This window comes from Gigantopelta aegis, chromosome 15 (genome assembly GCF_016097555.1).
Source record: "Gigantopelta aegis isolate Gae_Host chromosome 15, Gae_host_genome, whole genome shotgun sequence".
NCBI classification, from domain to species: Eukaryota; Metazoa; Mollusca; class Gastropoda; order Neomphalida; family Peltospiridae; genus Gigantopelta; species Gigantopelta aegis.
Genome location: NC_054713.1, coordinates 16,626,585 through 16,639,084, shown reverse-complemented (window position 1 = coordinate 16,639,084; position 12,500 = coordinate 16,626,585). Strand labels below are relative to the sequence as shown.

The window sequence follows — 12,500 nt, the reverse complement described above, 5'->3', positions numbered from 1 at the left end:
AATTTATAGTTGGTACGAGACAGTTGTAAGCCATTACCGTAGATTTCAAGTAGCAGCGAGATGATGATTTGACGAATTTCTAATAAGGATACGCTTTTTGTGTATAAATCGATCTAACATCTGACACAATACCTTTTTATAAAACTCGGCGTTCGATGAAAAACATTATAGGACGTACAACCTTCACACAAAAATATGGGAGATAGCTCTCTTGTCTTATATTTTCGGCAATTATCGCTTAGTAAATAACGGACAAAGTTACTTTGTGGATGTCCGATACCACTGAAAATATCCAAGATGTTTGAAATAGTCGGAAACCAATGTATTGTATAACTAATTTATACTTCTTCGCATAGAAGACTTTAATCGTTAAATGGGCACTTACATCTACCGTAAGGTTGCGTTGTGAACGGTTGTAAAGTTTGCGTGTGCCAGCCATAAAACTCACCTTAAGAGACGACATTGAACCATAGCTAAGTATTCGTCCGGAGTCGAGGCGCTGATCCGTATGAACAGGGCGCAATCTCGAAGTTTCTGTACATAATAATCGGTCTCACACTCCCCCTTTACAACGATACCTGAAATGATAAACAAAGTAATATAAAGCTATGCCAGTTTAAAGATAAGTCAACACATTATTAAACTACGGCTACTTGTTGTCTAACAGGAGAGAGAGAGAGAGAGAGAGAGAGAGAGAGAGAGAGAGAGAGAGAGAGAGAGAGAGAGAGAGAGAGAGAGAGAGAGAGAGAGAGAGAGAGAGAGAGAGGACGGACAGGATAGTCGATACCACGACTTTTTATATACCTGTCGGGAAGCAGTTTTTGGGACAGGAAAAGAAAACCGAGTCCACAGATAGCCATCTTTCCTGTGACTCATCCCACTTCAGGCGAGCAGTATGCATGTGAAACACAATCAACAAAACACAATGCATATAAACGATTCCTTGCTGCATTAAAAAATGTAGCGGCCTTCCTCTGATTACTATGTCTCAGAATTACGAAATGTTTTACATCTAATAGCCGATGATTAATGAATAAATGTGATCTAGTGGTGTCGTTAAAGAAAAAAAAAACGTTTAACGTTTACCCCGAAGTGACTGTAAGCATTTCTCTTCAAGTTGTCTACTTGTTGTTTAGTGACATTTCAAATATTTACTTAAAATATATTGATATTTTAGAATAGTTTTTGTTCACAAAAATGTAAGATGTAATCTATGCTTACTTACCTATTTACTTACTTACTTACTTACTTACTTACTTACGTTTAAGTATTTGTCTTACCTATATTCAATTAAGGTTCAAGCACGCCGTCCTTATGGCAGTCTGCAATCTACGAAATTAGTGATAAAGAGTTGGCTTTTTCATACTTTTGGCTAGTTAGATTTAAATTTTATGTTCCTTTTCTAAATGAAATGTTAAAACAAATTAATTCTTCGAGGCTCGTCATTTCAATTTATGAAACACTTTATCACTTCAGGTCATTATCAGTATTCTGTGCACACAACTTAATATATCCTCAGAATAAATATAATATAAGTTGTAGAAGCATCTTGTACCCAGAGCCGAATTTTACCCCGCGTCGAAGGGCATACAGAGGGTATAAATATTCATAAACCCCTCGTGCTGCTTCTACAACGAACTTATCTTGCCGACATGTTTATCTAGTAACCAATAATTATTAACAATAACAAATTAACGCCAAACTATGAAGACTACCAGCCGTTATTTATATAAAACATGGAGTAGGCGGAAACGACGGCAATCAAAAAGAAAATATAGTCCGTAAGACCCCCCCCCCCCCCCGAAAAAAACAACAAAAAACAAAACAAAACAACAACAAAACAAAAAAAACAAAAAAAAAAACGTTATAAGCTTTAAATGTCTTCAATGTGTCATTGTCCAAAACAGATATTAATTGAAACAATAACAGATTCTCAAAACTGAACGTAGTAAACAAATAGTAATAAATAACATCAACGATGTCACACTATAGTGAAAGTCGAAATCAACTGATCATTTTCCTATTAAAAGATTTGCTCTGGATGGGAATGATCTTCTCTTTTTTTAAACATAAATTATATTAACATTTTGAAAAGAGCTGTTTCGGAAAATAGACGATTGCTGGCATGTCATGCTCTACGATTGCGCATTTGTAGTGAAGTCGGAGAATAACATGTCTATATCTATACCATCAAAGTGGTACATTTCCGAATTGGTTACCATGGTTATCAAGTGGCTTCTCTCTGGTGTGCGGCGAAACGAGGTCAACTGCAGTGATGTTACTGACTGCAATGCTTTTGGTTATATGCCTACTAAACGAGCATATTGTTAGTGCGTTAATATTTCGTTGATTTTCCTGCAGACCAGACGTAGTAGCCTGTCCCATCTGAAGGTTTTTGTCGTCAGATATGCATTGGTATGCGACAAGGGAACTTTTACTTGTGTGACCAGTCACGCTTTTAATTTGTGCTGCAGCGAAATGTGATCGGGTGAGAATGGTGGCCCTAGTTGCTCACATACAGTGATTTGTGTATACTTGAGAAATACGACATGCTTGCTTAGAGTGGACATGAAACTACCTAGTGTGTTCTTTTCAGCTGGTTTATTAGCGATCCATACTTCATCATCATCGTAGATGCTGTCCATAGGATATTGCTAAAGACGACCACAAAGGATTATTAAGCTTTGAAATACATTTGGCAAAAGATGAAACTGGAAACAGAGCCCCGGCTGTTCGGGCATAAGAACACGGTACGATTCCTTATCATCACGGTGATTTTTGCTGATTTCGTTTTCTCCACATATTGTAGGCCAATGTCAGGATTTATGTGTACTTCGAAAGCGTTTTTCGTCATTGTCTCCAGGTTTTCAACGCCACAACGGAAAAGTTATGTCTCGCCTTTGCCGGCTGCTTTTATATCTAATTTAGCGGTTATGAATGAGTGGTTTGCATTTTAAAAAATCTGGATCTTTAATCATGTCAATTTTGCGGCAAAGTGGCAGATTCGTCAAATGTCAGTTAAGACCATACCTAATTGACTCCAGCTTTAATGGTTTGTACAAGCTACCATCCTTGGTTCTCTGATAAAGGTAAAAATGACATAACACTACATTTAATCGCACAGCGTCAAGTGTTTCGAAATTAATGTCCTGTTTTGTTTCTGCCCCGCGCGTGCTGTAACCTCACCGTGGTGCAGGGGTGTAACATTCTCTTTGAGAATGGCCAATACAGCACAAAATTGAAGTTTTGAGTAAAAGTCAGTATCTATCTGAGATATTTGCGTTTTTGCACAGTTATTTACACTGTTTTTGTTTATATCTTGAATTTTTATATTGATGTTGATCATCACTTTATTTGTTTGCATTACCATAGTTAGACACCCAATAGCCGATGCATTTCTCGTGCTAGGGTGTCGTTAAACATTCATTCATTCATTCATTCATTCATTATTGTTCTGTTTCTTGTAAACATTCTTTAAGTGTTCTTGCGACCCATTTTTGAGTGCATCTAGGTATTAAACTTGCTCGCTTTTCTTCAATTTCATTTTCCGAGTGGCTGGCGGCCATGCTTTATTTACGTTAGTAACAGACTGAATTTGTGCACGGCGCATTAATACAATAACAACTGTCCATTGTTACACGTGGGTATACGAGATTTGATTCCGCCCAAGCGGTGTATTAGGGTTTTGTCCAAGGCTAAATAACCGATGCAATTCGAGTATTTTACATAAATGCGAAATAATTATACTTACCGCAAACGCCCAAAATTAAAATAAACAAAAGCATTGTATTCCTTAGGTCCTAGAACAAAATAATACCGTGTATATATACAGATAAACCTAAAGGTCAAACATAAGCTTACTATATGAGAGAATTAAGTGTGATGGGATGATAAAAATCACACTAAAATTCAAAGAACTTTTTAATTGTAATAGAATAAGTACCCTCCGTAAAATGTCAAAATAAAAACGTCATGTACTAGGAATGCAAATATGTTTCTAAATTATCATCATCATCAATAAAATTATTATTATTATTATTATGGTTATTATTAGTATCATCATCACCGTCATCATCGTCATTATCATCATTATTATTATTATCATCATCACCCTTATCATTATTATTAGTAGTAGTATGATCATAATTATCAGGATCATTATTATTATTATTATTATATTATTATTATTATTATTATTATTATCATGATCATTATTATTGTTATCATCATCATCATTATTATCATTATCGTTATCATGATTATCATTATCATCAAAATTATTATTAATATTATTGTTAATATTAGTATCATCATTATTTTCATTATTAGTAGTAGTAGTAATGGTAGTAGTAGTGGTGGTGGTAGTATTAGTATTAGCATTATCATTATGATCATTATTGTCAATATTATATGCATCATCATTATTATCATTATTATTATTATTATTATCATCATCATCATTAGTAGTAGTATTATCATTATTATCACTATCATGATTATAATCATCATCATTATTAGTATTATAATTATCATAATTACCATCATCATCATTTTTATTAATATTAGTATTTCTTTATGTAGATGGCTGTAAGAGCGCTATAGGCGGGATAGATAGATAGATAGATAGACAGACAAACAGATAGACAAACAGACTATCACCCTAGTAGAAGCATAACAGCCTTTCTCATGTTCGTCTTTCTCTCTCTCTCTCTCTCTCTCTCTCTCTCTCTCTCTCTCTCTCAAGTTTCATTCGCTGAACATTTTAATACTTTGTTTGGAGATAATATGTTTCTTTTTTTTTTCTTTTTTTTTCTTCCTTTCGTAAGAGGGCGGGCCGGGATTGTTTGTTTGTTTTGTGTTTTTTCTTTCGTTTTATTCTGCTTTTCTAAGTCATAAGGTACTACATGTATCTGGATTACCCCAAGCATTTATAACAAAATAATATTTTCAGATTGGAATCATATTAACATTAAAAGCCAAGCGTCATTCTATCGAAGGTTCCCTAATGCGACGAAGCGCTGACGTCAACTCGACACATTGAGAAAGCTGCGTTATTTCTAGTTTACTTATGACAAAGATATTTTAACTTGACAAATATATTACGATGCTGGGAACGTCTCGTAGCTTATCAAGGTCGGGGTAAATTGCTGAACTTATTTAAATAAATTAAACTTTAAAGACTTAATTTGCTAGCCGATATAAGCCCATTAACACTAGATAAGCAAATACTAATTTTCTTTACTTTATTTTTTGCTTCTCTTAAACGCATTAAATATCTAGTGAACAGTTTAGTGGTTGTCATTATTACCGATGTACTATTTTCGATTTATTATGTACGACTTTGTAGGCCTATTTAAAAAAAGATTGCTGAAATAGTTCAATGACTTTTTTTCACAGCGAGTTTACGTCAGTTCTAGAAAGATTCGGGGAATCCTTCTCCAGAAAATTTTTAAAACTAGAAAAGCAAATGAATGCATGATACAAATAAAATTCACCATGACAGAATGATGGAAAGACATGGTGAAAAATGTTTTGGCCAGCTCATTTTGCCGAATGTCGCCATTGTTTTTGCCCGAGTGAATAGATTTGCTCCTACACCAGGGGAAGGTGCTCCCCATCTCGTTCACTTATGGCCGTAGTATGTTCTGTCCTGTTTGTGAGAAAGTTCGTATAAAAGATCTCATGCGCGTCGGGCGCGTCGAGCGCGTCGAGCGCGTAGGGACATTAACTAGAGGGAGGAGGGGGGGGGGGGGGGGTGGGGCACAAGCCATATTTGTAATTTCATCTATATATAGTAGGTAAAAATCAACCCGTACATTTCCGTCCTCGCGTTCCTATGGGCTTGTTACTGCTAATCGAAAAATGTAATGCAATGTCAGGGTTATCAAATATTTGATATTCAAAGGAGAATTATTTAATCAATGTACTCTAGTGGTGTCATTAAATTAAACAAACTTTTAACTTTCATTTTCGATGATGGTAAAACAGTCAGATTATCAGATTAGATGATGATTCGTTTATAGCGTCTATTTAAAGTGTTTAATTTGAATGTGTGTGTGTGTGTGTGTGTGTGTGTGTGTGTGTGTGTGTGCGTGCGTACGTGTGTGTAGCAGTAGAATGGATTATTCGTGAGTTAACTCAGTTCCAGGATATACCCTATACTGCGTATTGACGAAACCGAACACTGCATTATGACAAAACCGTACACCACATGTAAAACTGTCAAGACAAAACCGTGAACCGCGATCCCTAGCGACATGTTTAAAAACTATTATAACATCAAATTAAACAGTGCCACTACGACAAGTATGGCTGTATTTTGTATAGTAATAACTAAAGATTACACTCTAATGAAAAAAAGAGAAGTGATGTGTCCACAAAAGCTCACAAAATATATTCCAAAGTCGAAATTTTACCGAGTTATATTTAAAAAATAAACTTTTTTTGGACACACAAATTCACATGTTTATTTCAGTTCATCTAAAGCTGGAAACATCTTTCAATATACCGGTAACAAAGTAAAATCAGGTAAATTGTACCACTGGTGTGATAACGAAAATGTGACAAAACATTTGGGTTCGTTTTGGAATCGTAACAATCATTATTTCCAGTTTGTTTTATGACAGAAACTTTGTTGACATATTAAACACGAAATAAAATAAAAATTTGAGCTGCATAGAGCTCGTTGTGTCCGCACGGGAAATGGTTGATATTTAGTTTTAAAACGATAATTGATTTGCTAGCCGACCTTAGAAATAAACCTTATACACTTAGAACTACACGGAGGTTATTCCAATACAGATTACCAACAAGCATAATTATATGTCATTATATTTCATTACAGGATGGCTGAAACTGATCTGTCGCTTCTGTTGTGTTGTACTAAAATAAAGGAAAGGTGTCCGTTAGATACCATTTATGTTACAACGTGTTTAGAAACGTATGCAACTCGTTTGAACTCATTAGATACGTTTTAAAACAAGTCGTTGTAAGATAAATAGTATCTAACGACCACTCATGTAGTATTCTATATCTAGTTATTTTAATACGTGTTAGTATAATAAGCATAATCCATAACAGTATACGAATTTTACAGTTATCGTAGTGGACAACAATATTTACTATTTTGTTATGATAAAATTGTCAGTTGCCAATAAAACAAAACAAAACAAATGGAATAAATTAGTATTAATTACAGTCACATATGGAAAATCTGTCTGGTAATATTTATTGTATCAGCCAAGATTGAATATTTTTTATATAAATAATTTCTCACAAAGGTTATTTTACCATACACAGACAGAGAGGCAGACAGACAGACACACCCAGACACACCCACACACCCACTCACTCACACACACACACACACACACACACACACACACACACACACACACATAGAGACACACAGACACAAACAATAATAACGCAATAATCAACAACAAGTTAATATGGTAAACGCATCTTCTTTAAGAGCAAATTAAAATGAGTATGTATGATAGTTACAACAGTTAGCTTATTATAATACTAACATTGACACATTTGTCATTTCTTTGAATTTACTGTGAGGACATTATATCTCGTTAGCAGAGGTTTAACGAAATTATCGTGAAATGTTTTCAGCTGTGTTATTCCTTAAAAAGTCTAAAGAACGGTAATGTGTAAATGCAAATAAACAGCAACACGAAACCATTTTAAATTCAAATGAACGGTAATGTGTAAATGGAAACAAAGAGCAACACGAAACCATCTTAAAGTCAAAACAACGGTAATGTGTAAATACAAATAAACAGCAACATGAAACCATCTTCAATTCAAAAGAACGGTAACGTGTAAATACAAATAAACAGCAGTAGGAAACCACCTTGAAGTCAATTGAACGGTAATGTGTAAATAGAAATAAACAGCAACACCAAACCAATGTGATCTCAAAGGTATGCTACCACAGGTTACTGACCTATTTACTTGCCCAACAAAGTACTACAGAGAACCATATTCCAAAATGTTATGGGACCAGAAGTCTGTTCGAGTGATTTGTTCCTAGGTAATCGATTGCTCGGTTATGTTTTGTATGCATAATCAATTATGTTTGTATGTGTGTATGTGAGTGTATGCGTGTGTCCGTGCGTGCGTGTGTGTGTGTATAGTATGTGTGTGTGTGTGTGTGTGTGTGTGTGTGTGTGCGCGTGTGTATGTGTGTGTAAAAGGGATATATAGATAGACGGAAAGAGAGTGAAACAGAGAAAATCAGAGAGAGAATAGACAGAGAATATAGGAGAGAGAGAGAGAGAGAGAGAGAGAGAGAGAGAGAGAGAGAGAGCGACAAAGTGAGAGAGAAAGAGAGAGACACACAGATATATATATATATATACTCTTCCAAAAAAGAAACGCATAACTGGTATATGTTAGGATTGGATTGCAAATTTATAGCATCATGTCTTTGCTCAGTCATGGACACTAATATCGAGTATGAACCCCATGAGCAGGAATGACGGCTTGGCACCTCCTACACATGGAATCAAATAATGCTTGAAACACAGGCTGGGGAATTGTAGCCCATGTTTGTTGCAAAGCCTGGAGCAGCTGGGGTAGCGTTTGTGGCGCAGGGTTACGTTGCCGTAAACGTCGATCTAGTTCATCCCACAGGTGCTCGATGGGGTTAAGATCAGGTGATCTTGAAGGCTATGGCATCACTCCGACATTGTGTTGATTCAGGAAGTCTGTTGTTATACGTGCGCTATGTGGTCGTGCATTGTCGTGCTGGAAGATGACATTTTCTGCGTTGATGAAAGGTATGGCGTGACGCTGGAGAATTTCGTTGAAGTAACGTTGGGATGTTAGCTGACTTGGGACATGTACAAGGTCTATTCTGCCAGTGTAAGTGATGGCCGCCCATACCATAACACTCCCCCCTCCATATCTGTCCACCTGCCGCACACAATTATTGGCATAACGCTCGTTACGCCGTCGGTAAACTCTAGCTCTGCCGTCGGCGCGTTGAAGCAAAAAAACGCGACTCGTCGTTGAAAGCCACTCTTCGCCACTGCTGTCGACGCCATATCAGACAACGTCTGCACCATGTAAGCCGTTGACGCCTGTGTTGCGCGGTTAAAATTATCCGTCTAGCTTGTCTTCTAGCTCGGATATTGGCTTCACGTAAACAGTTTCTTACGGTCTGGTCCGAAATTCTTCGCATCCCAGGTATGACAGAAGTTGATGATGAAGCTGTTAGGAATCTGTCACGTAAATGTCATAGACGTATGTATCTGTCTTACGCCGGTGTGGTAACTCTGGGACGACCGGATCTGGGGCGGTCACGTGACATTCCAGTTTGCTGATAACGGTGCCAAAGCCTAGATAAAGTACTCTGAGATGTGTTGAAAAGACATGCAACTGTTGATTGCGATTCCCCGGCTTCCATCCGGCCAATTGCGTTGTTACGTTGTGGTTCTGTCAACATGGGAATAATTTCAACGTTACGTAGCGACACTATCGATAATACGTGTGTGAATGTAACTCAATTTTCTGTCATGGGGTAGTGCACGTGATTTGTACGTGATAAATGTGAGCTCTGCAACCATTATTCTGGATATTGTGAAAAACATATTTGCTCGTGCTGACGTCAAATCATGCGTTTTGTCAGCTTCAGAATTGCATGATATCATATCCACTAGCTATAGAATAAGATAATACTAAAACATTCACTATTGTGTTATTTCAAAATTAATGTTATGAAAAATATGCTCTATGCGTTTCTTTTTTTTGAAGAGTATATATATATATATATATATATATATATATGTATATATATATATATATATGTCGGTCGGTCGGTCGGTCGGTCGGTCGGTCGGAGAGAGAGAGAGAGAGAGAGAGAGAGAGAGAGAGAGAGAGAGAGAGAGAGAGTGTGTGTGTGTGTGTGTGTGTGTGTGTGTGTGTGTTTGTTTGTCCCATAACCTACATATCATAAACACATCAAGGCTGGTTACAGTGAGCATGTAAGTAATACTTACACTTTGTGTCAATGATATCCCGCAAAGTCTGAATTTTGTTTTTCAGGGCTTCCATCGTGTAACCACGGTACATCAAATGCGGCGAGTCTGCGAACTCGTTGACTACGTCCAGTCCGCATGTCAGATCATGGCGGTACCCGCTGTAAAAACATCGCATGTACGTCATTCCATTTCTTTTAACGGGCAGTATCATAGTTACACAATGGCTAAAAATATCTATTTAGTTTTATTAAGAAAATGAAAAATTGTATGCATTGAAAATTGCTTTTATGTGATTTATCTTATTCGCCAATGATGTTTCAGGAAATCGTTGTTTACACCAAGTGGCAGCACATTTGAAATGTCCACCAGCATTACGATCTAGATTAATTCTACATTAAACAGTTGCCATAGTGTGTATGGTGTCGGACGTTCGCAAATAATCATCATATTGGGGCGGGATGTAGTTCAGTGGTAAAGTGCTCGCTTGATGCGCGGTCAGTCTAGGATCGATCCCCGTCTGTGGATGCATTGGACTATGTCTTGTTCTAGCCAGTTCACCACATCTGGTTCATCAAAGGTCGTGGTATGTGCTATACTGTCTGTGACTACATGTCAAAAATACCAAATGTTTGACATCTAATATCCGATGATTAATATACCAATGTGCTCTAGTATTGTCGTTGAACAAGACAAACTTTAACTTTGTAATCGTCTTTTAGAGGTATATTGCATTGTAATTCAAATTTCTGTCAAACATTTTGAAATTATTGAACATCAATAACGGAGTATAAATCCATTTATCTTGATCACCAATTCTTATTATACCACTTAATGCAGATGGGTATATACTGCTACAGACATATGGGTATATAATGCTACAGACATGGGTTTATAATGCTATAAATATATCAATACATAATGCTACAAACATGTGGGTACATAATGCTACAAACATGTGGGTACATAATGCTACAAAGATGCGGACATATAATGCTACGAATATGTGGATATATTATGCTACAAACTTAATTATGGATTTGGCTCAATCGGTAGAGCGTTCACTTGAGGTCCTGACGTCGTAGAATCGAATCACCCCAGTGGACCCGTTCTCTGATTGGTGCTTTCCCATTCTCAACCAGTGCCCCAAGGCTGGTATATAAAAGGACATGGTATGTGCTGCCCTGTCTATGGGAAGGTGCATACAAAAAATCCCTCATGGTTAATGAAAAATGTACTAACCTCTAAGACTACGTGTTGATGGGTTTACAAGCACACTGCCTGTTTCTGCTCTGGGCTCTGATCTTTAAATTGTGTCCTCCTGGGCCCCGTTCCACGAAGTGATCTTAGCACTACTATCTTCGTAAATACCTGTAATCGCGACCTTATTTTTTCTCTCTACGATTTCCAGCTCGTTCCACGACGTAGCTTAGTATCGTCGAAAATTACGGTGAAAATTTACAGTTCGTACGAGACATTTGTAAGCCACTAACGTAGATGTCAAGTGGCAGTGAGATGATGGTTTGATGATGTTCTGATAAGGATACGTTTTATTGTGTGTATAAAATGGGACATAATACCTTTTTTAATAAAAACTTGGCGTTCAATGAAAAACATTATAGGTCATACGAACTTCACACGAAAATATGCAAGATAACTCAATTGTCTTATGTATTCGACAACTATGTGTTAGTAAATTACGGACAAAATTACTGTGTGGATGTCCGATACTATTGAATATCCAAGATGTTTTAAATAGTCGGAAACCAATGTATTATATAACTAATTTGCACTTCTTCGCATAGAAAATCTTAATCGTTAAAGGGACATTCCTGAGTTTTCACCAATTTTTAAGATGTTATCGACTAACAGAAACTTGTTAACGATTGTAATTACATATCAAATATATTTTCCTACATAACATATTAGTGGCTGTATATTAAACGTGTTTCTGATCGTTATAATATTTGTACTGGCGTAAATTTCATTTTATTTCCTAAAATATTATTTTTCGTAGGTACGAAATTATTTGAAGACACTATCCAGTTTGAGCTTCTTACAAATATTAAGACGACTCGAAACCAATTGAATATACAGACACTGACATTCTAAACAAGAAAATATATTTAATATGTAAGTTTAATTGTAGAACTATTTTATTAGTCGGAAACATTTTACAATGCAGCAAAATTAGGAATGTCCCTTCAAATGGGCAGTTACAACTACCGTAAGGATGCGTTGTGAACGGTTGTAAAGTTCGCGTATGCCAGCCATAAAACTCACACGACAATTAACACTGGCTACGTATGCATCGTGGGCGTAGGTACTGATCCGTATGAACATGCTGCAATCTCGAAGTTTCGGTACATAATAATCGGTCTCACACTCACCCTTTACCGAGATACCTGAAAAGATGAACAAAGGAACATAAAGCTATGCCAGTTTAACGATACGTCAACACATTATTAAACTACGGCTGCTTTGGCGTCCTTAACATGAGAGAGAGAG

The 12,500-nt window shown here is 36.6% G+C and overlaps 1 protein-coding gene across 1 annotated transcript in view; it reads right to left on the bottom strand.

The window, feature by feature from the left end:
• LOC121389869 overlaps positions 1–3,820 on the bottom strand; it is a 7,123-nt gene extending 3,303 nt beyond the window's left edge. The window contains exons 1-2 of the mRNA XM_041521524.1: positions 3,752–3,820; positions 449–578 (exon numbers count right to left, since the gene is read on the bottom strand). Coding sequence (XP_041377458.1) covers positions 449–578; positions 3,752–3,785 — 164 coding nt within the window. The 5' untranslated portion in view covers positions 3,786–3,820. The remainder of the gene's footprint in view (positions 1–448; positions 579–3,751) is intronic.
• Positions 3,821–12,500: the final 8,680 nt, after the last annotated feature.